General features: G+C 64.4%; 1 protein-coding gene across 1 annotated transcript; it reads right to left on the bottom strand.

Annotated features, from left to right (window-relative positions):
- Positions 1–13: 13 nt before the first annotated feature.
- On the bottom strand, positions 14–22,930 carry Ftcd (formimidoyltransferase cyclodeaminase). The gene is made up of 14 exons (XM_042695311.1): positions 22,827–22,930; positions 18,977–19,160; positions 13,681–13,809; positions 12,602–12,690; positions 12,329–12,508; positions 11,204–11,341; positions 11,001–11,132; positions 8,707–8,768; positions 7,943–8,069; positions 7,483–7,644; positions 5,529–5,572; positions 2,686–2,824; positions 1,851–1,946; positions 14–267 (listed from the first exon to the last, which is right to left on the bottom strand). The coding sequence occupies exons 1-14, from the start codon at positions 22,878–22,880 to the stop codon at positions 181–183; spliced, it is 1,623 nt and encodes a 540-aa protein (XP_042551245.1). The 5' UTR covers positions 22,881–22,930; the 3' UTR covers positions 14–180.
- Between the last annotated feature and the right edge of the window lie 3,635 nt (positions 22,931–26,565).

Genomic DNA, 26,565 nt, shown 5'->3' with positions numbered 1-26,565 from the left:
CAAGCACAGTGCACAGGTTTGCCATGAACTTTACTGGAGGCCCCGGTGACAGAAGGTGGCCGTGTACCCACAGACATCAGACAGGCCCCCTCCCCCTCCCATTTTTGGCCCCAGCCCACACCATGCTGAGATCTGGGGCTGTGGGCAGATGGGGGTCACAGCTATGGACATCGGCCACTGTCACTCTCCACGTGCTGCCAGGCTGTCCAGCACCGACGCGGCCTGGGCCTGGGCTTCCTGCAGGAGGCTGGAGATGCGCTGGCGGATCTGACAGACACAGAGGGAGTGTCACCTGAGCCTGCCGGCAGATCTGACAGACAGGTATCACCTCTACCCTGCCATGGCCACGCTCCTGCCCCGAGACACTGCCCGCCCCCCAGCCTGCCCTCCCCGAGACACTGCCCGCCCCCCAGCCTGCCCTCCCCGAGACACTGCCCGCCCCCCAGCCTGCCCTCCCCGAGACACTGCCCGCCCCCCAGCCTGCCCTCCCCGAGACACTGCCCGCCCCCCAGCCTGCCCTCCCCGAGACACTGCCCGCCCCCCAGCCTGCCCTCCCCGAGACACTGCCCGCCCCCCAGCCTGCCCTCCCCGAGACACTGCCCGCCCCCCAGCCTGCCCTCCCCGAGACACTGCCCGCCCCCCAGCCTGCCCTCCCCGAGACACTGCCCGCCCCCCAGCCTGCCCTCCCCGAGACACTGCCCGCCCCCCAGCCTGCCCTCCCCGAGACACTGCCCGCCCCCCAGCCTGCCCTCCCCGAGACGCTGCCCGCCCCCCAGCCTGCCCTCCCCGAGACGCTGCCCGCCCCCCAGCCTGCCCTCCCCGAGACGCTGCCCGCCCCCCAGCCTGCCCTCCCCGAGACGCTGCCCGCCCCCCAGCCTGCCCTCCCCGAGACGCTGCCCGCCCCCCAGCCTGCCCTCCCCGAGACGCTGCCCGCCCCCCAGCCTGCCCTCCCCGAGACGCTGCCCGCCCCCCAGCCTGCCCTCCCCGAGACGCTGCCCGCCCCCCAGCCTGCCCTCCCCGAGACGCTGCCCGCCCCCCAGCCTGCCCTCCCCGAGATGCTGCCCACCCCACAGCTGCCCTGTGGGCCCGGCTTCCACAGCCACCTCCCTGCTGCCCGCCCCCAGGTAATGGGGTCATCAAAGCTGCTTCCGGCAGGCTTCTCGATGTGGACGAGAGCTCCGGGGACAGCGACCTTGCAGACTCCGCTCCGCTCTTCTTTCCTCAACTGGTCAGGGGAGGGACGTGCCCACCACCACGGCAGGACAGTGACACACAGCCCGGAAGAGACCCATTGCCACCACCCCATACTAGAATTAAGGTCCAGTAGAGAGATGCCACGGAACAGTGTCAGGGCTGGGGCTAGGCTTCCTTCAGTGGAATGAGAATATTCTGGAACATGTTAGAGGTAGTGGCCACACAAGGCTGTGTGTTAAATGCCACCAAACTGTGTGAGAGGCAGAAGTGGGGGTGTGGGGGGGACAGAGACCGAGGATTGAACCCAGGGCGTCAGGCCTGCTAGGAAACGCTCTAGCACTGAGCCAAGCCCCACTCAAGGCGCTGTGCTTCGGCCTGGTGGGCGTGTGTTCCGACGGTGCTGTGGAGACCACCGCTGTGGTTCCCGGCCTGACACGGCCAGGTCCTGCACGGTGCCACAGGCACAGGTTTGGTGCAATCTGTTCGGGTCTTTCTACCCGCTGCTCCTCAGGCCCAGTGCACAGACTTCCCCGGGGAAGGGGCTGGGCAGCTCCCAGAGAGCACTGACCCAAAGCCTTGCCCACCTCCAGCTGGCCTGCCCACGAGGGGGGACGCAAGCCTCTGAACCCTGCCTGTCCCAGGCCCAGTCTGCCCACCTGGCCCTTAAACGCATCATCTGTCACATCCTTCAGGTTGATAAGCACGTTGAAGTATGCACCAAAGACACCCATCTCCAAGGCTTTGGCTGCCACCTGGGGAAACACCAGGGAATGGAGCTGACTCTTGGATTCAGGACTGCCCAGACCAGAGACTTCGCCCCTCAGAAATCCACTGAGCAAGCAGCCTCAGCCAGGGCTCCACTAAGGGCCAGGTCAGGCCCCGATGGATGCCTTACCCTCACACCTGGGGGCCCTGCCACTGCCCCACACAGAGACCCAGCCTGACTTCTGAGCTGTGAGTGGAAACCTCTTAGCAGAGCAGATGTGGGCCCTGGGGCCTGTGCGCTGACAAACTGGAAGCAAGGCCACAGCCCAGAAGCAAAGCTGTCTCTCTGAGCTGCACCCTCTGTCCCCAAGGAAGTCCTCTGGGGACCGAGGGCCACTTCTCTGGGTCTGGGATGCACTACTGAAAGCTGTCGTTCTTCCTGCAAAGACCTGTGGGCATCGGGTCCAGGGTGGCTGCAGAAACAGAGCCGTGGTTCTGTCCTGGCCTGTCTACACAGGAGACATGGGGTGAATCCAGATGACTACTGGGACAGGGACAGGAAGAGGGAGGGGCGGCTGCCTGAAGTGTTGTTCAGCCAGGGGCTCTGGAGGCTCCCGGCCACCGGGCAGCTTGCAACAAGCCTCGGAGCAGCTGGCACCCAGCCCACGGAAGACAGAGGCTCCACACTGCAAGTTGGGCTCAAAACACAAACCAAAGGAGCCAGCCCAGCTGGAGAAGAAGGCCAAGGCCTCTACCAGAGGCCACCCGCGCCCCATGCACGTGTACCTGCAGATCTGACAGGCAGGCCAGATTCCCACACAGGGCCAGCTCCTGAAGCACCGGCCACAGCGAAGACACGGTCTCTGCCAGGGCAAGCGGCACAGATACTGCCTGCCTCAGCCCCTCCTGCAGGGCAGCCACGTGTCTGGAGGGAAAGAGTACTGCTATGAGCTGGGCTCTGGGAAGCCACGAGTGTGAAGGAGGAGGGTGCTGGTGTGAGCTGGGCTCTGGGAGGCCACGTGTCTGGAGGAGGAGGGTGCTGGTATGAGCCTGGCTCTGGGAGGCCACGTGTCTGGAGGAGGAGGGTGCTGGTGTGAGCCTGGCTCTGGGAGGCCACGTGTCTGGAGGAGGAGGGTGCTGGTGTGAGCCTGGCTCTGGGAGGCCACGTGTCTGGAGGAGGAGGGTGCTGGTGTGAGCCTGGCTCTGGGAGGCCACGTGTCTGGAGGAGGAGGGTGCTGTGTGAGCTGGGCTCTGGGGAGGCCGCGTGTGTGGAGGAGGAGGGTGCTGGTGTGAGCTGGGCTCTGGGAGGCCACGTGTGTGGAGGAGGAGGGTGCTGGTGTGAGCTGGGCTCTGGGAGGCCACGTGTGTGGAGGAGGAGGGTGCTGGTGTGAGCTGGGCTCTGGGAGGCCACGTGTGTGTGGAGGAGGAGGGTGCTGGTGTGAGCCTGGCTCTGGGAGGCCACGTGTCTGGAGGAGGAGGGTGCTGGTATGAGCTGGGCTCTGGGAGGCCGCGTGTCTGGAGGAGGAGGGTGCTGGTATGAGCTGGGCTCTGGGAGGCCGCGTGTCTGGAGGAGGAGGGTGCTGGTGTGAGCCTGGCTCTGGGGAGGCCACGTGTGTGGAGGACGGTGCTGGTGTGAGCTGGGCTCTGGGAGGCCACATGTGTAGAGGAGGAGGGTGCTGGTGTGAGCCTGGCTCTGGGAGGCCACGTGTCTGGAGGAGGAGGGTGCTGGTGTGAGCTGGGCTCTGGGAGGCCACGTGTGTGGAGGAGGGTGCTGGTGTGAGCTGGGCTCTGGGAGGCCACGTGTCTGGAGGAGGAGGGTGCTGGTGTGAGCTGGGCTCTGGGAGGCCACGTGTGTGTGGAGGAGGAGGGTGCTGGTGTGAGCCTGGCTCTGGGAGGCCACGTGTCTGGAGGAGGAGGGTGCTGGTGTAAGCCTGGCTCTGGGGAGGCCGCGTGTCTGGAGGAGGAGGGTGCTGGTATGAGCTGGGCTCTGGGAGGCCACGTGTCTGGAGGAGGAGGGTGCTGGTGTGAGCCTAGCTCTGGGGAGGCCACGTGTGTGGAGGAGGAGGGTGCTGGTGTGAGCTGGGCTCTGGGAGGCCACATGTGTGGAGGAGGAGGGTGCTGGTGTGAGCCTGGCTCTGGGAGGCCACGTGTCTGGAGGAGGAGGGTGCTGGTGTGAGCCTGGCTCTGGGAGGCCACGTGTCTGGAGGAGGGTGCTGGTGTGAGCTGGGCTCTGGGAGGCCACGTGTGTGGAGGAGGAGGGTGCTGGTGTGAGCCTGGCTCTGGGAGGCCACGTGTGTGGAGGAGGGTGCTGGTGTGAGCTGGGCTCTGGGAGGCCACGTGTCTGGAGGAGGAGGATGCTGGTGTGAGCTGGGCTCTGGGGAGGCCATGTGTCTGGAGGAGGAGGGTGCTGGTGTGAGCCAGGCTCTGGGAGGCCACGTGTCTGGGGGAGGAGGGTGCTGGTGTGAGCTGGGCTCTGGGAGGCCACGTGTCTGGGGGAGGAGGGTGCTGGTATAAGCCTGGCTCTGGGGAGGCCACATGTGTGGAGGAGGGTGCTGGTGTGAGCTGGGCTCTGGCAGGCCACGTGTCTGGAGGAGGAGGGTGCTGGTGTGAGCTGGGCTCTGGGGAGGCCACGTGTGTGGTGGAGGAGGGTGCTGGTGTGAGCTGGGCTCTGGGAGGCCACGTGTCTGGAGGAGGAGGGTGCTGGTGTGAGCCTGGCTCTGGGAGGCCACGTGTCTGGAGGAGGAGGGTGCTGGTGTGAGCCAGGCTCTGGGAGGCCACGTGTGTGTGGAGGAGGAGGGTGCTGGTGTGAGCTGGGCTCTGGGAGGCCACGTGTCTGGAGGAGGAGGGTGCGGCTGTAAGCTTGGCTCTGGGGAGGCCATGTGTCTGGAGGAGGGTGCGGCTGTAAGCCTGGCTCTGGGGAGGCCACGTGTCTGGAGGAGGAGGGTGCTGGTGTGAGCTGGGCTCTGGGAGGCCACGTGTCTGGAGGAGGGTGCTGGTGTAAGCCTGGCTCTGGGGAGGCCATGTGTCTGGCGGAGGGTGCGGCTGTAAGCCTGGCTCTGGGGAGGCCATGTGTCTGGAGGAGGGTGCGGCTGTAAGCCTGGCTCTGGGGAGGCCATGTGTCTGGAGGAGGAGGGTGCTGGTGTGAGCTGGGCTCTGGGAGGCCGCGTGTCTGGGGGAGGAGGGTGCTGGTGTGAGCTGGGCTCTGGGAGGCCACGTGTCTGGGGGAGGAGGGTGCTGGTGTGAGCCTGGCTCTGGGGAGGCCGCGTGTCTGGGGGAGGAGGGTGCTGGTGTGAGCTGGGCTCTGGGAGGCCACGTGTCTGGAGGAGGAGGTTGCTGGTGTGAGCCTGGCTCTGGGGAGGCCACGGGTGTGGAGGGGGAGGGTGCTGGTGTGAGCCTGGTTCTGGGGAGGCCACGGGTGTGGAGGGGGAGGGTGCTGGTGTGAGCCTGGCTCTGGGGAGGCTGCGTATCTGGAGGAGATTGCTGGAGGTAGCTGGGTGCAGGGCCCTCTGCCCCTGACTCCTCCCTGCAGGCTGAGCAGGCAGAACCTAAGCAGGATCGGGCACAGGTCCCTCGGTGCTTCTGTTGGGGCTGGGCCAGGGCATCAGCTCTCCTCCACCCAGGTTGCTCACCTGCTCCTCTCCTCAGGAGTGCTCCTGGGCAGCTTCATGGCCTCCTGACAGTACAAAGAACAAATAACACCTCACAGTGATCAGGGCTGTTCCCTGGGACACATGTCGGCAGCAGTGACAGGGTAGACAGTGACATGTCGGGGCAGACCACAGGGTAGGCCACAGGAAAGGCTACAGGGCAGACACGTTCTCTGGGGGGAAGAGCTTCTGAGATCTGTGCCGTACAGTTCTTGGCATCACCCCTTAGGGGACGGCCACACTGCGAAGTCAGAGACCCACAGGTGCCTGGGAGGACAGGCACTGGGTCCTGAGAGGAAGACTGAGGTCCAGGAGGTCTTCTGAATTCTGCCCAGGATCCCTCCCACAGATGCCACACCCTCCAGCACCCACAGCCATTTCAAACAACACATAAGCAGTGGCACGATGCCAAGAAGCCCAGAGGTTTTCCCTCTGCCCACCCTGTCCCCTTCTATCCCCACTGCCCACCCTCCGTCCTCTTCTGTCACCCTCTGCCCACCCTCCCTCCCCTCCTGTCCCCACTGCCCACCCTCCGTCCCCTCCTGTCCCCACTGCCCACCCTCCGTCCCCTCCTGTCCCCACTGCCCACCCTCCGTCCTCTTCTGTCACCCTCTGCCCACCCTCCGTCCCCTCCTGTCCCCACTGCCCACCCTCCGTCCCCTCCTGTCCCCACTGCCCACCCTCCGTCCCCTCCTGTCACCCTCTGCCCACCCTGTCCCCTTCTATCCCCACTGCCCACCCTCCGTCCTCTTCTGTCACCCTCTGCCCACCCTCCGTCCCCTCCTGTCCCCACTGTCCACCCTCCATCCCCTCCTGTCCCCTCTGCCCACCCTCCATCCCTCCTGTCCCCACAGCCCACCCTCCGTCCCCTCCTGTCCCCACTGCCCACCCTCCGTCCCCTCCTGTCACCCTCTGCCCACCCTGTCCCCTTCTATCCCCACTACCCACCCTCCGTCCTCTTCTGTCACCCTCTGCCCACCCTCCGTCCCCTCCTGTCCCCACTGTCCACCCTCCATCCCCTCCTGTCCCCTCTGCCCACCCTCCATCCCTCCTGTCCCCACAGCCCACCCTCCGTCCCCTCCTGTCCCCACTGCCCACCCTCCGTCCCCTCCTGTCCCCACTGCCCACCTTCCGTCCCCTCCTGTCCCCACTGCCCACCCTCCCTCCCCTCCTGTCCCCTCTGCCCACCCTCCGTCCTCTTCTGTCACCCTCTGCCCACCCTCCGTCCCCTCCTGTCCCCACTGCCCACCCTCCGTCCCGTCTAGGTCCATCTGGAAATCTTTCATGTACTTGGTAGGGTCCTTCTGTCATTGGGAACTCCAGCATGCACAGCAACGTGAACCAATTTCGGGTTCACATGTGGGTGTGGTTTGTGTGGTGGCCCCTCTGCGGCTCTTGGCCACACTATTTTGTGCTTTTCAGACACCTTTGGTGTTTATTTTCACCTTCTTCCCTGTCTTTTTTCATTTATCTACTTACTGTTCTCTCTACCTGTTCCCTAAATATTATGTCTTCAAATTAGTAACTAAGATTGTCCCTCAATTTACAGTTTAGCTCAAGGTGGATGCTGTGCTCAGTTCTTTCTGCCGGCCGGTGTCTCCCGTCCTCGGCTGCCACAGTGGAGCCGGTGTCCCTTCCCTTGGCCCTCCTGCAGCTCCTCTCCAGCGCACTGTCTCCCGCTGGCTGTTCATCTCCAGCTCTCCTTGACTTCCCTTGCGCAGGCAGAGCTCGTTTGGGGTCTCTCCTTCCTCCCTCTCTGGGTGGGGTGGCCTCTGGGTTCGGCACATCTCTGGGGAGGCTGGGGGCCCAGCTCTCCTCCCCCCCAGGCCCGACCCTCTCTTCTCCCCCCCAGCCCCCTAGCCTGGTCTCAGCCTCCCTGTCCCGGCCTCCCGTCGGGCCTCCCTGCGGGCTCGCGTGGCCCCCCGCGCGCGCTCACCAGGCAGCCGACAAAGGCCTGCGCGTCCTCGTCCACCAGCGCCGCCAGGCGCATGGAGGCCGCGTGGAAGGCGGGGATCAGGCGCCGCATGGTGGGGTCCAGGTGCTCGAACCGGCGCCGCCCGTAGGTCATCTGGGCCACCATGGAGCCCAGTGCCGTGCCCTGCGAGGCCGGGCCGTGGGCCACCTCCCCAAGTCACCTCCCCAAGTCACCTCCCCAAGTTCCCTCCCCAAGTTCCCTCCGGGTTCCCTCCCCGGGCCCCCTCCCCAAGTCCTCTCCCCGGACCCCCTCCCCGGGTTCCCTCCCCGGGCCCCCTCCCCGGGCCCCCTCCCCAAGTCCCCTCCCCAAGTCCCCTCCCCGGGCCCCCTCCCCGGGCCCCCTCCCCAAGTCCCCTCCCCAAGTCCCCTCCCCGGGCCCCCTCCCCGGGCCCCCTCCGCGGGTCCCCCCCTCCCGCACTCACCATGGCCGCCACAGTCGCCGCCACCGAGCCGCCCCCCGGGGCCGCAGAGCGTGCGCCCACCTCGCGGATGAAGGCGCGCAGGGACCCGTCCAGCAGGCTCCGCCCGGCGTCCTCGGGCACCAGGTACCTGCGGGGGGCGGGGCTCTGGGCCTGGGCGGGGCCGGGCTCTGGGCGGGGCTGGGGCGGGGCTCTGGGCCTGGGCGGGGCTCTGGGCCTGGGCGGGGGCGGGGCTCTGGGTGGGGCAGGGGCGGGACTCTGGGCCATGGCGGGGGCGGGGCTCTGGGCCAGGCAGGGCATGGCTCTGGGCCTGGGCGGGGTGGGGGCGTGGCTCTGGGCCTGGGAGGGGCGGGGCTCTGGGCCAGGCAGGGCGTGGCTCTGGGCCTGGGCGGGGTGGGGGCGTGGCTCTGGGCCTGGGAGGGGCGGGGCTCTGGGCCAGGCAGGGCGTGGCTCTGGGCCTGGGCGGGGTGGGGGCGTGGCTCTGGGCCTGGGAGGGGCGGGGCTCTGGGTCTGGGTGGGGCAGGGGCGGGGCTCTGGGCCACGGCGGGGGCGGGGCTCTGGGGCGGGGCGGGGCGGGGGCGGGGCTCTGGGCCAGGCAGGGCGTGGCTCTGGGCCTGGGCGGGGTGGGGGCGTGGCTCTGGGCCATGGCGGGGGCGGGGCTCTGGGCCAGGCAGGGCGTGGCTCTGGGCCTGGGGGGGGCGGGGGCGGGGCTCTGGGCCTGGGAGGGGCGGGGGCGGGAGGGGCGGGAGGGGCGGGAGGGGCCTCACTCGATGATTCTCTCCTTGGGGTTGAAGGGCGCCAGCGAGTCCAGGCCCAGCCTGTGGGTCACCTGGAGGAGAGGGTTCCCCTCAGCCCTGCCCGCGGCCCAGAGCCGGATTTGCCTCCTGGGGGGCTGCCACACCCCCTCCAGCTGCCCCAAGTGGCTCCTGAAAGACTGCACCCACAGGAAACAGGCCAGAGAGGGGCACGGCTGCGCAGCACAGGGTCTGGGAACCAGGCCCCGGCCGAGCGGGCCGGACCCCGTCTGGGGACTAGGTTCTGACTGTTAGTCAGTGTCTAAGAAGGCTGGGGTGACCGTTCACATTCGGGGTGAAATGCTGACACTCGTGTGACGGTGGCGCTGTTCCTTCCGAGACACTCCCCCAAGAGTGGACACTCTGGGCCAGAGCCCACAGAATGACCAGCAAGGGGCCCAGGGCCTCCCAGCACCGAAGAAAAGACCTCAGAGAGAGTTCCTCACCCGTGTCAACGCTGGCTGAGCCGGACAGGCCGTCAGAGGCCACTAATCCTGACTCTGGCTCTGTTTTAATAGAGTGGCCCTCCTGGCAGTCCTGTGGAGCGCCAGACCACAGACACAGGGGTGGCATGACTATGGACCGTGCGGCGCGCTGGACCGCAGACACAGGGGTGGCATGCTATGGATGAATTACACTGGCCGGAAGAAGGATCTTGGCAACTTCCCTGCCGCTGGGCTTCTTCAATCCCTTGACTGGCACAGCTCCCTATCTGGTGTTTCCAGGGCTGCAAGCACAAGGCTCAGCTTAAAGTACCCTCTGGGAGGATGGAGCCCCCAAGCACACAGCTGGAGCATAAGTCCCCTTTGGAGGAGAAGTAAACCCAGGATGCCAAGAACTGCTGCAGATACAATTCCAAAGAGCATGTGCTCAGAAATTGTGAAGCCAGGATTCGGAGTCCCAAGTGATAGGGTGCCAGCTGTGAGCAAAAGAAGCTGTGTTCAAGCCCTGTACCAGCGCATGTACACACACACACACACATTTGTGTACACATAGACACACACACACACACACACACACACACGCGCGAAGAGAATATTCTTGGAACTAAGGAAGGATAGTATCTACAAATCTACTAATCTAGAAAACACGTAGCTTAGTCAAAACCAAGACACATCTAGCAGGGATAAGAAGGCAGGCCCTGGAGTGGACATGTGTCTGGACTGAGCTGGCTGCGCTGCCCTCTCACCTCCCCAAGAGACCTTTGCTTCTTTTTTGTTCTTTTTTTGCCAGTCCTGGAGCTGGGCACTGATTTCAGGGCCTGGGCGCTGTCCCTGAGCTTCTTTTGTTCAAGGCTAGCACTCTACCACTGGAGCCACAGCACCACTGCTAGGTTTTTCTATGTGGTACTGAGGAATTAAACCCAGGGCTTCATGCATGCTAGGTAAGCACTCTACCACTGAGCCACCTTCCCAGCCCAGACCTTTGCTTCTGGAAGATGGAGAAGATGTGTCTGCATGCTCCCAGAGGAAAATAGGAGATTTGGAATCCAGTGATGCAGCCATTGTACCAAAAGGTATAGGAAGACATCCCCAAACATCCGAGCTACAGAGCAAAGCCCTGGGGCCCTCCACAGAGGCCTGTGGGCACAAGACATGCTTGGGCAGACTCAACAGGAAGGCTGTGGGATCACACACAGGCCTGCACAGTGTGGCTCTGTTTAGGGATGTGTTCAGAGAGAGTAGGAAGGTGAGAGTAACAACACGGCTCAACTCTGGAGCAGACTTCTGCTCACGCCAAGGTGTCGAATTCTTCCCCAAAGTCAGCCTTGACAGCAGGTGCTGAAGGTTTTGGTTGTTGTTGTTGTTTTGTCCGGTTGTGGGGCCTGAGCTCTGGGCCTGGCGCTGTCCCTCAGCTCTTCAGCTCAAGGCTAGCGCTCTACCACTTGAGCCACAGCGCCACTTCCGGCTTTTTTGTTATGTGGTGCTGAGGAATCGAACCCAGGGCCTCAGGCATGCAAGGCAAGCGCTCTACCACTGAGCCATCTTCCCAGCCCTCAAAAATATTTTTTAAAATCAGGAGACAAAGGAAAAAAGAGAAGAGTAAAATCTTCTCGTTTTCATAGCAGGTGATGAAAATGAAAATCGTGATTCCTACACGCAAGCCAGGGAAACGGGAGCTGGAGCTGGGTATGGGGAAGCTCTGCCCCCTGAGAGGGCCTCGCAGGGTTGAGCCCGGGCCGCTGAGGCCTGTTCCCAGAGCCCACAGCCCCGGAGATGGTGCCCAGATCCTTCCGGAGCCTACCCCACCCCCTGGGCCAGACTCACCAGCCTGATGCGCTGCTCCTCCTCCAGAACAAACAGGTTCTCCTTGTGACAGTAGAAGGCTGCAGTGTCCAGGAAGGCCTTCAGGGGCACCAGGCCCACTAGCTGTGAGCCCACCACCGGCAGGCTCAGCTCCTGCCAAGGCAGGTGTGGTGTCAGCCCGGGGGTGGGGGCGCAGGCTGGGTGTGGGCACCCACTCTGCCCACCTGAGCCTCTCTGCAGGTCTCCTCATAGACTGTGTGCAGGCCGGTGACCTCGAAGTCCAGAAGGTTTGTGGACACCTGAGCCAAGTTCTTCTCATCCAGGTACCAGCCGATGCCCTGGACCTTTTTCAAGCGTCCTGGCTGCAAAGGAATCGCGTTTCCCGGGTTGGAGAGGGAGGCCCGCCCCCGGGCCCTGCCCCAGCCTTCCAGGCACTGGGTATCGAGTGCCCCTCACGCATGCCTGGGCTCCCCAGTGCAGGGCAAGGGGGGGCAGCCTGACAGCGAGGCCCTTCTCTGGCCGGGGGCCGCTAGGGGAAGGCACCATGAGTGCCCACCCACCTGTGCCCTGGAGGTGCTGCTGGGGCCAGCAGGGTGCCAATTCCCCTTCTCCCAAGCCCCTTCCTCTCTGGCCCTCGCTTCTTGGTGCTAAGCCATGTGAGGGGCCCTGGACAGAGCCCCTGAGTGGGGAAGGACAAAGACTTGAGGGTCTCCTGCTCTGAGCGGCACACGGGCAGCTGCGTGTATCGCCGGGAAGCGGGGCTCCCGGGCTCCAAGGGTTAGGGACCGGAACCTGGGCACCCGGCCACCTGGGGCTGGAGACAGCTGCTCTGTCCTCAGGATGAATGCTGCTTTGGGCTGTTTTTGGTTTTGCTGGTACTTGGGCTCGAACCCTGGGCCTCTCATTCTTACTCTGCTTTTCCCTCACGTCTAGCATGCTACTACTTGGGCCACACCCCCGGTTCTAGCTCTGGTTCTTTGGGGACAGGAGTCTCTAAGATTTGTCTGCCCAGGCCGGCTTCAGACCTCAGCCTCCCGAGTGGCTTGGATTATAGGCATGAACCACTGACCTAGCAGTGCTGCACATGTTTAGTAGCAGGTTCTGGGCCTGCCTCTGTGGAAATGTCAGCCACAGCAAGTGCTCCTCACACCCTGACCCTGCTGGTGGGAGCCGGTCCTTAGTCAGAGGCCAAGCCGCCTGATGGCCGTGCTATGGAGACAGCTGACCCCTCCATACTGACTGGCTCCTCCCCGGTCTCAGCCCTACCCCCCCTCCATGAGCTGCTGTGGCTCCCAGAATAGGGGACGGGGGGAGGGGGAATGAGAACAAAGAAGCCCACGGCCACTTGCCTGGTCCTTCCCTCGGCCCTGCTCCCTCAGGTTGAGGGCGATGCGGTGGGCCTGCTCCTTGGTACTGAGCAGGTTGATGTTGAAGGCGATGAGGAATTTCCGAGCACCCGTGACCGTGGCTCCCCAGCTGGGGACGAAGGAGCTGGGGCCAAAGTCAGGGGCCCATTCTGCCTGCTTGAGCTGTGGGGCATTCCACAGGGTAAGGAGGGCCTGGGCACCAGGGCTGGGGGGAGGGCAGCCACCCACCCAGGCCCGGCCTTCTGAGGACAGTACCTTCTCAGGCAGACCCTCGTACTCCCCCGCCCGGATGTCTGGCAAGGTTCGACGACCAGCTGTCCGCGCTGCCTGGCCGTACAGGTACACTGCAAGGGTGCCAGCTGGTCAGGTCCCCGGTGAGGGAGAGCTGGTGTCCAGGGCCCCAGTCAGGCAGCTCCTCCAGCCTCAGCCAGGGGCAGACCACCCACCCTGCCCTGGGGAACGCCCCTTCTAGGCCTCAGGATGATATCAAGATTGCCATGGGCACGGCATGCGGCTCACACCCACCTGGCCGTGGTCAGGAGAACCCAGGTGTGGATGACCCTAACCGCAGCAGCCGGAACAAGACAAATACAGAGAAAACCCCTGCGAGCCCCACTGCAGTGCCTGCAGCATCAGAGGTCACCTTTGTGACGGAAGCATCCAGGCCTGGCCGGATACCGCCCTGTGCCGCCTGCCCTCCACCCTTGCTGTCCATACCTGCTTGACTAAGTTTATCTCCCAGAGTGCAACTGACCAATCTCACTGGACAGCTCACTGTACAGCTAACTGCCCTGCCCAGAAGCAGAGCCTGGAGTGGGCATAACTGTGTCCCGTGGTGAGTGGGCATAACTGTGTCCCGTGGTGAGTGGGCGTGGCTGTGTCCCGTGGTGAGTGGGCATGGCTGTGTCCCGTGGTGAGTGGCGTGGCTGTGTCCTGTGTCAGTGGGCGTGGCTGTGTCCTGTGTCAGTGGGCGTGGCTGTGTCCTGTGTCAGTGGGCGTGGCTGTGTCCCATGGTCAGTGGGCATGGATGTGTCCCGTGGTCGATGGGTGTGGTGTCCCGTGGTGGTTGTGCATGTGTCCTATGGTGAGTGGGTGTGGCTGTGTTCTGTGGTCTGTGGGTGTGGCTGTGTCCTGTGGTGAGTGGGTGGGGCTGTGTTCTGTGGTCTGTGGGCGTGGCTGTGTCCTGTGGTCAGTGGGCGTGGCTGTGTCTGAGAGATGGGATTACAGGCACATCCACCTCACGTGCCAGACCTGATCTTCTGAGAGATGTCAAGGGCAGAGAACAGGAAGGTGCTTCATGTCCCTGGAACCCCAGGGCCTCTCAGGGCACTCACCGGGCACATGCAGCTCCTCCGCCAGCCTCCGGCCGAAGGCCTGGGCACAGAGCACACACTCGTCCATGCTGACACCCCTCACTGGGATGAAGGGGCAGACATCCAGAGCCCCCATGCGAGGGTGCTCCCCTGTGGATACAGGGGAGGGACATGGAGGGTGCTCCCCTGCGGGCACACGGGAGGGACATAGAGGGTGCTCCCCTGTGGGCACAGGAGGGACATGGAGGGTGCTCCCCTGTGGGCACAGGAGAGGGACATGGAGGGTGCTCCCTGTGGGCACACAGAAGGGACATGGAGGGTGCTCCCCTGCGGGCACACAGGAGGGACATGGAGGGTGCTCCCTGTGGGCACAGGGGAGGGACATGGAGGGTGCTCCCTGTGGGCACACAGGAGGGACATGGAGGGTGCTCCCTGTGGGCACAGGAGGGACATGGAGGGTGCTCCCCTGTGGGCACAGGAGAGGGACATGGAGGGTGCTCCCTGTGGGCACACAGAAGGGACATGGAGGGTGCTCCCCTGCGGGCACACAGGAGGGACATGGAGGGTGCTCCCTGTGGGCACAGGGGAGGGACATGGAGGGTGCTCCCTGTGGGCACACAGGAGGGACATGGAGGGTGCTCCCTGTGGGCACACAGGAGGGACATGGAGGGTGCTCCCTGTGGGCACAGGGGAGGGACATGGAGGGTGCTCCCTGTGGGCACAGGAGAGGGACATGGAGGGTGCTCCCCTGTGGGCACAGGAGAGGGACATGGAGGGTGCTCCCCTGCGGGCACAGGAGGGACATGGAGGGTGCTCCCTGTGGGCACAGGGGAGGGACATGGAGGGTGCTCCCCTGTGGGCACAGGAGGGACATGGAGGGTGCTCCCCGTGGGCACAGGAGGGACATGGAGGGTGCTCCCTGTGGGCACACGGGAGGGACATGTAGGGTGCTCCCTGTGGGCACACGGGAGGGACATGGAGGGTGCTCCCCTCTGGGCACAGGGGAGGGACATGGAGGGTGCTCCCCTCTGGGCACAGGGGAGGGACATGGAGGGTGCTCCCCTGTGGGCACATGGGAGGGACATGGGGGTGCTCCCCTACGGGCACACGGGAGGGACATGGAGGGTGCTCCCTGTGGGCACAGGGGAGGGACATGGAGGGTGCTCCCCTCTGGGCACAGGGGAGGGACATGGAGGGTGCTCCCCTGTGGGCACATGGGAGGGACATGGGGGTGCTCCCCTACGGGCACACGGGAGGGACATGGAGGGTGCTCCCTGTGGGCACATGGGAGGGACATAGAGGGTACTCCCCTGTGGGCACAGGAGAGGGACATGGAGGGTGCTCCCCTGTGGGCACAGGAGGGACATGGAGGGTGCTCCCCTGCGGGCACACAGGAGGGACATGGAGGGTGCTCCCTGTGGGCACACAGGAGGGACATGGAGGGTGCTCCCTGTGGGCACAGGGGAGGGACATGGAGGGTGCTCCCTGTGGGCACGGGAGGGACATGGAGGGTGCTCCCTGTGGGCACACGGGAGGGACATGGAGGGTGCTCCCTGTGGGCACAGGAGAGGGACATGGAGGGTGCTCCCCTGTGGGCACAGGAGAGGGACATGGAGGGTGCTCCCCTGTGGGCACAGGAGGGACATGGAGGGTGCTCCCTGTAGGCACAGGGGAGGGACATGGAGGGTGCTCCCCTGTGGGCACAGGAGGGACATGGAGGGTGCTCCCCGTGGGCACAGGAGGGACATGGAGGGTGCTCCCTGTGGGCACACGGGAGGGACATGGAGGGTGCTCCCTGTGGGCACACGGGAGGGACATGGAGGGTGCTCCCCTCTGGGCACAGGGGAGGGACATGGAGGGTGCTCCCCTCTGGGCACAGGGGAGGGACATGGAGGGTGCTCCCCTGTGGGCACATGGGAGGGACATGGGGGTGCTCCCCTACGGGCACACGGGAGGGACATGGAGGGTGCTCCCTGTGGGCACAGGGGAGGGACATGGAGGGTGCTCCCTGTGGGCACAGGGGAGGGACATGGAGGGTGCTCCCTGTGGGCACAGGAGAGGGACATGGAGGGTGCTCCCTGTGGGCACAGGGGAGGGACATGGAGGGTGCTCCCCTGTGGGCACATGGGAGGAACATGGAGGGTGCTCCCCTGTCGGCACAGGAGAGGGACATGGAGGGTGCTCCCCGTGGGGCACACAGGAGACACATGGAGGGTGCTCCCCTGTGGGCACAGGGGAGGGACATAGAGGGTGCTCCCCTGTGGGCACACGGGAGGGACATGGAGGGTGCTCCCCTGTGGGCACAGGAGAGGGACATGGAGGGTGCTCCCCTGCGGGCACAGGAGGGACATGGAGGGTGCTCCCTGTGGGCACAGGAGAGGGACATGGAGGGTGCTCCCCATGGGGCACACAGGAGGGACATGGAGGGTGCTCCCCTGTGGGCACACAGGAGGGACATGGGAGGGTGCTCCCTGTGGGCACAGGAGAGGGACATGGAGGGTGCTCCCCTCTGGGCACAGGGGAGGGACATGGAGGGTGCTCCCCTGTGGGCACATGGGAGGGACATGGGGGTGCTCCCCTACGGGCACACGGGAGGGACATGGAGGGTGCTCCCTGTGGGCACAGGGGAGGGACATGGAGGGTGCTCCCCTGTGGGCACAGGGGAGGGACATGGAGGGTGCTCCCTGTGGGCACAGGGGAGGGACATGGAGGGTGCTCCCTGTGGGCACAGGAGAGGGACATGGAGGGTGCTCCCTGTGGGCACAGGGGAGGGACATGGAGGGTGCTCCCCTGTGGGCACATGGGAGGAACATGGAGGGTGCTCCCCTGTCGGCACAGGAGAGGGACATGGAGGGTGCTCCCCGTGGGGCACACAGGAGACACATGGAGGGTGCTCCCCTGTGGGCACAGGGGAGGGACATAGAGGGTGCTCCCCTGTGGGCACACGGGAGGGACATGGAGGGTGCTCCCCTGTGGGCACAGGAGAGGGACATGGAGGGTGCTCCCCTGCGGGCACAGGAGGGACATGGAGGGTGCTCCCTGTGGGCACAGGAGAGGGACATGGAGGGTGCTCCCCATGGGGCACACAGGAGGGACATGGAGGGTGCTCCCCTGTGGGCACACAGGAGGGACATGGGAGGGTGCTCCCTGTGGGCACAGGAGAGGGACATGGAGGGTGCTCCCCTGTGGGCACATGGGAGGGACATGGAGGGTGCTCCCTGTGGGCACAGGGGAGGGACATGGAGGGTGCTCCCCTGTGGGCACACGGGAGGGACATGGAGGGTGCTCCCTGTGGGCACAGGGGAGGGATATGGAGGGTGCTCCCTGTGGGCACACGGGAGGGACATGGAGGGTGCTCCCTGTGGGCACAGGAGAGGGACATGGAGGGTGCTCCCCTGTGGGCACAGGGGAGGGACATAGAGGGTGCTCCCCTGTGGGCACACGGGAGGGACATGGAGGGTGCTCCCCTGTGGGCACAGGAGAGGGACATGGAGGGTGCTCCCCTGCGGGCACAGGAGGGACATGGAGGGTGCTCCCTGTGGGCACAGGAGAGGGACATGGAGGGTGCTCCCCATGGGGCACACAGGAGGGACATGGAGGGTGCTCCCCTGTGGGCACACAGGAGGGACATGGGAGGGTGCTCCCTGTGGGCACAGGAGAGGGACATGGAGGGTGCTCCCCTGTGGGCACATGGGAGGGACATGGAGGGTGCTCCCTGTGGGCACAGGGGAGGGACATGGAGGGTGCTCCCCTGTGGGCACACGGGAGGGACATGGAGGGTGCTCCCTGTGGGCACAGGGGAGGGATATGGAGGGTACTCCCTGTGGGCACACGGGAGGGACATGGAGGGTGCTCCCTGTGGGCACAGGAGAGGGACATGGAGGGTGCTCCCCTGTGGGCACATGGGAGGGACATGGAGGGTGCTCCCTGTGGGTACAGGGGAGGGACGTAGAGGGTGCTCCCTGTGGGCACACAGGAGGGACATGGAGGGTGCTCCCCTGCGGGCACAGGGGAGGGACATGGAGGGTGCTCCCCTGCGGGCACAGGGGAGGGACATGGAGGGTGCTCCCCTGCGGGCACAGGGGAGGGACATGGAGGGTGCTCCCCTGCGGGCACAGGAGAGGGACATGGAAGGTGCTCCCCTGTGGGCACAGGAGAGGGACATGGAGGGTGCTCCCTGTGGGCACAGGGGAGGGACATGGAGGGTGCTCCCCTGTGGGCACAGGAGAGGGACATGGAGGGTGCTCCCCGTGGGGCACACAGGAGGGACATGGAGGGTGCTCCCCTGTCGGCACAGGGGAGGGACATGGAGGGTGCTCCCCTGTGGGCAAACCGGAGGGACATGGAGGGTGCTCCCCTGCGGGGCACATAGAGCGGAGGCTCGCTCGTGCATTCCCCCTTTCAGTCCCCAGTCTGTTCTCCATCATCCACACAGCTGGCTGCTTTGAGTACAGGGAAACGTCCAGTCACTAGCGGCAGCAGCAACTTTCCCCACAAACCTGCGGGATGCCAGAGATCCCAGGAAACACCCAAGCTGTCCCCATGGCCAGGAAGAGAGGCCCTAAGACCCTGAAGAGGCCGCCAGGCCTGAGCAAACTGGCGCCTCCGGGATGAACCTCTCTCTTTCCTCCAAGGACCAGTAACAGCCTGGCCCTCCGTGGCTGCTACCAGCTTTCTCAGCCTTCGCGGTGCGTCCCTGCCAGCCTGCCCGGCTCTGGGTCCCCTAGACTGGCCAGGCTGGAGGGGGGCGGGGTGTCTGTCCTGGGGGGAGTCTGTCCTGGGAGGGTTCTGTCCCGGGGTGGGGGGGGTTCTGCCCCAGGGGAGGGCTTCTCTCTGACAGCAGAGAATCCCTGCCACCACATTCAGACCTCGCTCTGCTGTGGTGGAGAAGCCCGTCTCTCGGCCCACAAACCCAGCTCTTCCTTCCCTTGGCAAAACTCTCATTTGCTTTCTGCTTTGACCCCATGACCCCCTCCCCACCCCACCTCCAGAGCACTGTGTCCACTGACCTTTGCCCCAGTGTTTGGTTTGGGGGAGCCTGACAGGCTGGTGTCCTGGGATAAGCAAGCCCCTGCAGGTCAGGACAGTGGGTGCCTGGCCCCTCCCAGGCAGCCAGGCTCACAGACCCAGCAGAGGAGCTGCAGGAAGACCAGGCCACACCCAGGGCGGCCCTAACCTGGACCCCAGCCCGACCTCAGCCCTGACCCCAGGACTGGAGGAGACGCCCCGGGGCAGCCTATCTGGAGCCATTTCCTCTCAAGACACGGGGACAGGACTCAGCCAGGGCAATGCCTGCCTCTCCCCAGGCCAGCCTTACCCTTGTGTCTGCTCATGTCGATGAGCCGCCAGGCCACGCGGGCTGCGCCAAGCGCCCCCTCCACCACGCACTCGGGCGGCCCCACGAAGGTGTAGACCGTGCGGTTGGTAGAAGGCCCCGCGTCCACATCCAGGAGCACACAGCCCGGCGTCTGGGCGATGGCCTGGGAGATGGCATCGATCACCTGGACAGGAACAGGCTGGTGCTAAGTCCCCTAGGGAGGGGAAGAGCTCCGGCCTGGCTGCAGGATCCAGGCTGGGGAGGGGTCCCCAGGGAGCCCACCCTCACACCATCACCTCCGGAGTCCTTCCCCCACTCCATCACCTCCAGAGTTCCTCCCCACATACCATCACCTCCACAGTCCCACCCCCCAACCATCACCTCCAGAGTCCCACCCCCAACCATCACCTCCAGAGTCCCACCCCCCACACCATCACCTCCACAGTCCCTCCCCCCACACCATCACCCCCACAGTCCCACCCCCTAACCATCACCTCCAGAGTCCCTCCCCCCAACCATCACCTCCAGAGTCCCACCCCCCACACCATCACCTCCAGAGTCCCACCCCCAACCATCACCTCCAGAGTCCCACCCCCCAACCATCACCTCCACAGTCCCACCCCCCAACCATCACCTCCAGAGTCCCACCCCCAACCATCACCTCCAGAGTCCCACCCCCCACACCATCACCTCCACAGTCCCTCCCCCCACACCATCACCCCCACAGTCCCACCCCCCAACCATCACCTCCAGAGTCCCACCCCCCAACCATCACCTCCACAGTCCCACCCCCCAACCATCACCTCCAGAGTCCCACCCCCCAACCATCACCTCCAGAGTCCCACCCCCCAACCATCACCTCCAGAGTCCCACCCCCAACCATCACCTCCAGAGTCCCTCCCCCCAACCATCACCTCCAGAGTCCCACCCCCAACCATCACCTCCAGAGTCCCTCCCCCCACGCCAAGCTCCCCTGGGAGCCAGAAGACAGGGCTGCATTGAGGGACCAGAAGGGACAAGTCCTGCCCCACCCCACAAGCTCCTCTGTCCTTACCCTGATACACCAAACTCTCACCTCCTCCACATCCTCACCTCCTCCATGTTCTCACCTCCTCCTCCACGCTCTCACCTCCTCCTCCACGCTCTCACCTCCTCCTCCTCCACGCTCTCACCTCCTCCACCACGCTCTCACCTCCTCCCCCACGCTCTCACCTCCTCCTCCACACTCTCACCTCCTCCACCACGCTCTCACCTCCTCCATGTTCTCACCTCCTCCTCCACGCTCTCACCTCCTCCTCCACGCTCTCACCTCCTCCACGCTCTCACCTCCCCCACGCTCTCACCTCCTCCACCACGCTCTCACCTCCTCCACCACGCTCTCACCTCCTCCATGTTCTCACCTCCTCCTCCACGCTCTCACCTCCTCCTCCACGCTCTCACCTCCTCCATGCTCTCACCTCCTCCACGCTCTCACCTCCTCCACGTTCTCACCTCCTCCTCCACGCTCTCACCTCCTCCTCCACGCTCTCACCTCCTCCACGCTCTCACCTCCTCCTCCACGCTCTCACCTCCTCCTCCACACTCTCACCTCCTCCACGCTCTCACCTCCTCCACCACGCTCTCACCTCCTCCCCCACGCTCTCACCTCCTCCTCCACACTCTCACCTCCTCCTCCACACTCTCACCTCCTCCACGTTCTCACCTCCTCCTCCACGCTCTCACCTCCTCCTCCACGCTCTCACCTCCTCCTCCACGCTCTCACCTCCACCACGCTCTCACCTCCTCCACGCTCTCACCTCCTCCTCCACGCTCTCACCTCCTCCTCCACACTCTCACCTCCTCCACGCTCTCACCTCCTCCACCACGCTCTCACCTCCTCCTCCACGCTCTCACCTCCTCCACCACGCTCTCACCTCCTCCTCCACGCTCTCACCTCCTCCCCCACGCTCTCACCTCCTCCTCCACGCTCTCACCTCCTCCTCCACGCTTTCACCTCCTCCTCCACGCTCTCACCTCCTCCTCCACGCTCTCACCTCCACCACGCTCTCACCTCCTCCCCCACGCTCTCACCTCCTCCTCCACGCTCTCACCTCCTCCTCCACGCTCTCACCTCCTCCACCACGCTCTCACCTCCTCCTCCACGCTCTCACCTCCTCCTCCACGCTCTCACCTCCTCCACGCTCTCACCTCCTCCTCCACGCTCTCACCTCCTCCCCCACGCTCTCACCTCCTCCCCCACGCTCTCACCTCCTCCTCCACGCTCTCACCTCCTCCTCCATGCTCTCACCTCCACCACGCTCTCACCTCCTCCACGCTCTCACCTCCTCCTCCACGCTCTCACCTCCTCCACGCTCTCATCTCCTCCTCCACACTCTCACCTCCTCCTCCACGCTCTCACCTCCTCCACGCTCTCACCTCCTCCTCCACGCTCTCACCTCCTCCCCCACGCTCTCACCTCCTCCCCCACGCTCTCACCTCCTCCTCCACGCTCTCACCTCCTCCTCCACGCTCTCACCTCCTCCCCCACGCTCTCACCTCCTCCCCCACGCTCTCACCTCCTCCTCCACGCTCTCACCTCCTTCTCCACGCTCTCACCTCCTCCACCACGCTCTCACCTCCTCCCCCACGCTCTCACCTCCTCCTCCACGCTCTCACCTCTGCCTCCACGCTCTCACCTCCTCCCCCACGCTCTCACCTCCTCCCCCACGCTCTCACCTCCTCCACGCTCTCACCTCCTCCTCCACGCTCTCACCTCCTCCACGCTCTCACCTCCTCCCCCACGCTCTCACCTCCTCCCCCACGCTCTCACCTCCTCCTCCACGCTCTCACCTCCACCACGCTCTCACCTCCTCCTCCATGCTCTCACCTCCTCCTCCACGCTCTCACCTCCTCCACGCTCTCACCTCCTCCTCCACGCTCTCACCTCCTCCACGCTCTCACCTCCTCCTCCACGCTCTCACCTCCTCCCCCACGCTCTCACCTCCTCCCCCACGCTCTCACCTCCTCCTCCACGCTCTCACCTCCTCCTCCATGCTCTCACCTCTGCCTCCACGCTCTCACCTCCTCCCCCACGCTCTCACCTCCTCCCCCACGCTCTCACCTCCTCCTCCACGCTCTCACCTCCACCACGCTCTCACCTCCTCCCCCACGCTCTCACCTCCTCCTCCACGCTCTCACCTCCTCCACGCTCTCACCTCCTCCTCCACGCTCTCACCTCCTCCACGCTCTCACCTCCTCCACCACGCTCTCACCTCCTCCCCCACGCTCTCACCTCCTCCCCCACGCTCTCACCTCCTCCCCCACGCTCTCACCTCCTCCTCCACGCTCTCACCTCCTCCTCCACGCTCTCACCTCCTCCACCACGCTCTCACCTCCTCCTCCACGCTCTCACCTCCTCCTCCATGCTCTCACCTCTGCCTCCACGCTCTCACCTCCTCCCCCACGCTCTCACCTCCTCCCCCACGCTCTCACCTCCTCCACGCTCTCACCTCCTCCTCCATGCTCTCACCTCCTCCTCCACGCTCTCACCTCCTCCACGCTCTCACCTCCTCCCCCACGCTCTCACCTCCTCCCCCACGCTCTCACCTCCTCCTCCACGCTCTCACCTCCTCCCCCACGCTCTCACCTCCTCCCCCACGCTCTCACCTCCTCCCCCACGCTCTCACCTCCTCCACGCTCTCACCTCCTCCCCCACGTTCTCACCTCCTCCTCCACGCTCTCACCTCCTCCACGCTCTCACCTCCTCCTCCATGCTCTCACCTCCTCCTCCACACTCTCACCTCCTCCACGCTCTCACCTCCTCCACGCTCTCACCTTCTCCATGCTCTCACCTCCTCCCCCATGCTCTCACCTCCTGGTTGTTCCCCTCTGAGAAGTTGGGGACACATTCCACTAGCTGGGTCATGGCCAGTGCCTTGCTCTGGACGTCCTCTGGAGGAACTGTGCAGGGATTCTGCGTGATTCTCCAGCAGCCAAAGTCCGTGGTGCTGCCCCAGGCTGGGCTTCTTATTAACCAGCCAGTCTGGGAGGAGTGAGCTCACTGAAGCAGGGCACAGCCCCCTTGGCAGGGGCTGAGGTCCCCAGAGGGCCGTACCAGGCCTGCGTGGCCCATGCCACCCACCCTGGAGGCTGAAGTCCAGAGGGAGGCTCCATGCAGGCTGGCCTGGGCTGCCAGGCAACCCCCTGGGTGACCCCAGCCCTCCGGTGCCCTCCACGTGGGTTTCTCGATCCCTGGGCAACCTTGGATTTGTGTCGCTTCTTCTACAGCTCTGGGCCTCAGGCCTGTGGTGAGGGAGAGGCTACAGCTGAGGTCCAGCATGGAGCCTGAGCTCAGACACACAGCGAGAACCAGAGTACAGGTGTGTGAGCACATGGGTGTTGTGTGAGGACATGTGCTGTGTGTGAGCATGGGAAGTGTGAGTGTGGTATGGGTGAATTGTGAGGTGTGAGTGTACAAGAGGGAGTGCACACAGGGCATGTGGGGTGTTGGTGCGAATGTGCTGTGAGAGTATACAGATGATGGTGTGTAGATGCTGAGTGTGTGAGAGAGGATGCTGGAAGGGGTGAATGCTGGGGTGTGGGAGTGGATCAGTGCTGTGTATCAGGAATTGGTGTGTGGATGAATGTCATTGGGTGTTGATGTGTGGGTGGATGCTAGTGAGGGTGTGGTGGGTGTCGGTCTTGGGGTGTGAGGTGTTAGTGTGTGGGTGGGTGTGAGCATTGGTATGAAGATCCATATTGGAGGATAGGTCTGACACATGCGGATGTTGGCGTGTGTTGGTGTGGATGTTGGGGTGTATGCTATGTGTGGATGTTGGCATGTTGGTGTGTGGATGTTGGGACATGTGTGTTGATATGCATGGATGTTGGGGTATGTATTGATATGTGTAGATGTTGGGGCGTGTGTTGATATGTGTGGGTGTTGGCATATATTGGTGTGGGTGTATGTGGATGTTGGTATGTGTAAGTGCTGGTGTGTGTTGGTGTATATGTTGGGGGCTGTTAATATGTGTGGACATTGGTATGTGTGTGGATGCTGGTGTGTGTTGATGTGTGTGTGTGTGTATTGGTGTGGATGTTGGGGATGTTGATATGTGTGGGTGCTGATGTGTGTTGATGTGGATGTTGGGGTATGTTTGTTGATGTATATGTGTGTATGTGTGTGTGTTGATGTGGATGTTGGGGCATGTGTGTTGATATGTGTGGATGTTGGGGCATGTGGGTTGATATGTGTGGATGATGGGGCATGTTTGTTGATATGTGTGTATGTGTGTGTGTTGGTGTGGATGTTGGGGGTCTGTTGATATGAATGGGTGTTAGTGTGGGGTGGATGCGGTATAGGGAAGGTGATGCATGCTAGCATGGGTGGATACTGATGTGTGGGTGTGGGTGTGAGAGCTGTGTGGGTACTGGATGGTGTGAGTGGGTTCGCTGCTGTGGATACAGTCTGCTGTGTGCAGTGTGCTCCCCAAGGCAGGCAGGTGAAGATACCGCAGCTCTTCCCACTACTGCTCCAGAGGCTGAGGCCCCTGGAAAGCTCCCCAGCCCCAGGTGAATTGGGAAGTCAGGCCTGGACTCTGAGCTCCTGGGCTCCGGGCTCCTGGGCTCCAAGTTCCTGGGCTCCTGGGTTCCTGAGCTCCTAGGCTCCTGGGCTCCTGGGCTCCAGGCTCCTGGTTTCCTGGGCTCCTAGGCTCTGAGCTCCTGGGCTCCGGGCTCCTGTGCTCCTGGGCTCTGGGCTCCAGGATCCTGGGCTCCTAGGCTCTGGGCTCCTGGGCTCTGGGCTCCAAGCTCCTGGGCTCTGGGGTCCAGAGCTCCGGGCTCCTGGGCTCCTGGGCTCTGGGCTCCTAGGCTCCTGGGCTCTGAGCTCCTGGATTCCAAGCTCCTGGGCTCCAGGGCTCCTGGGCTCTGGGCTCCAAGCTCCTAGGCTCTGGGGTCCGGAGCTCCAGGCTCCTAGGCTCCTGGGCTCTGGGCTCCTAGGCTCCGAGCTCCTGGGTTCCAATCTCCTGGGCTCATGGGCTCTGGGCTCCTGGGCTCCAAGCTCTGGGGCTCCTGGGTTCCTGGGATCCAGGCTCCTGGGCTCTGGGCTCCTGGCTCCTGGGCTCCAAGCTCCTGGGCTCTTGGGTTCTGGGCTCCTGTGCTCTTGGCTCTTAGGCTCTGAGCTCTTGGGCTCTGGCCTCCGGGCTCCTGGGCTCCAAGCTCCTGGGCTCCTGGACACTGGGCTCCTGGGCTCCTGGACACTAGGCTCTGGGCCCCTGGGCTCCTGGCTCTGGGGCTCCAGGCTCATGGGCTCTGGGCTCCGGGGCTCCAGGCTCCTGGGCTCCAGGCTCCTGGGCTCCAAGCTCCTGGGCTCCTAGGCTCTGGGCTCTGGGCTCCTAGGCCCTGGCCTACTAGGCTCTGGGCTCCAGGCTCCTGGGCTCTAGGCTCCAGGCTCCTGGGCTCTGGGGCCCAGGCCGGGCTCCTGGGCTCTGGGGTCCAGAGCTCCAGGCTCCTGGGCTCCTGGACTCTGGGCTCCTAGGCTCCTGGGCTCCGGGCTTCTGGGCTCCTAGGCTCCAGGCTCCTGGGCTCTGGGCTCCTAGGCTCCGGGTTCCTGGGCTCTGGGCTCCGGGCTCCAAGTTCCGGGGCTCCTGGGCTCTGGGCTCCTGGGTTCCAAGCTCCTGGGCTCCTGGGCTCTGGGCTCCTATGCTCTGGGCTCCTGGGCTCCGAGGTCCTGGGCCCCTGAGTTCCTGGGCTCTGGCCTCCTGGCCTCTGGGCTCTGGGATCCTGGCTCTGGGCTCCAGGCTCTGGGGCTCTAGGCTCCTGGACTCCGAGCTCCTGGGCTCTAAGCTCCTAGGCTCCGAGCTCCTGAGCTCCGGGCTCCAGGGCTCAGAGCTCCTGGGCTCTGAGCTCCTGGGCTTCAGGCTTCTGGCCTCTGGGCTCCAGGGCTCCGGACTCTGGGGCTCCGAGCTCCTGGGCTCTGGGGCTCCAAGTTTTTGGGCTCTGGACTCCGGGGCTCCTGGGCTCCGGGGCTCTGGGCTTGTGGGCTCAAGGCTTCTGGGCTCCTGGGCTCTGGGCTCCTGGGCTTTGAACTCCTGGGCTCCAGGCTCTTGGCTCCAGGTTCTGAGCTCCTGGGATACAATCTCCTGGGCTCCAGGCTCCTGAGCTCCAGTCTCCCAGGCTCTGGGTTTGGAGCTCCTGGGTTCCAGGCTCCTGAGCTCCAATCTCCTGGGCTCCAAGTTCTTGGGCTCTGGGCTCCAAGCTAATGGCTCCAAATCCAGGCTCCAGGAGCCAGGCTCTTGGCTCAAGGTACCAGGATCATCTCTTGTCCTCATGTAGGGTTCATCTTGTTTTGTTTTGTCTTGTGTTGGTCCTGGGGCTGGAATCCAGGGCGTGGGCACTGTCTCTTAGCATTTTCCACTAGAGGCTGGCACTCTACCACTTGAGCTACAGCTCCACTGTCTGCTGGGTACCTGGGCATAGTCTCACGGGTTCTCCTGCTGGGTGGCTGAGTGCTCAGTGCTCAGATCTCAGCCTTCTGAGTAGCTAGGGTCCGAGGCGTGAGCCACCAGCCTGGCCCTCTTATAATTTTTAGGGATTTTAGTCAGGGGTCAGCA

The sequence above is a fragment of the Dipodomys spectabilis genome, unplaced genomic scaffold (assembly GCF_019054845.1).
Source record: "Dipodomys spectabilis isolate Male_0828 unplaced genomic scaffold, ASM1905484v1 ptg000184l, whole genome shotgun sequence".
NCBI lineage: Eukaryota > Metazoa > Chordata > Mammalia > Rodentia > Heteromyidae > Dipodomys > Dipodomys spectabilis.
The sequence above is the reverse complement of the archived record's forward strand: the minus strand, read 5'-3'. Positions and strand labels throughout refer to the sequence as shown.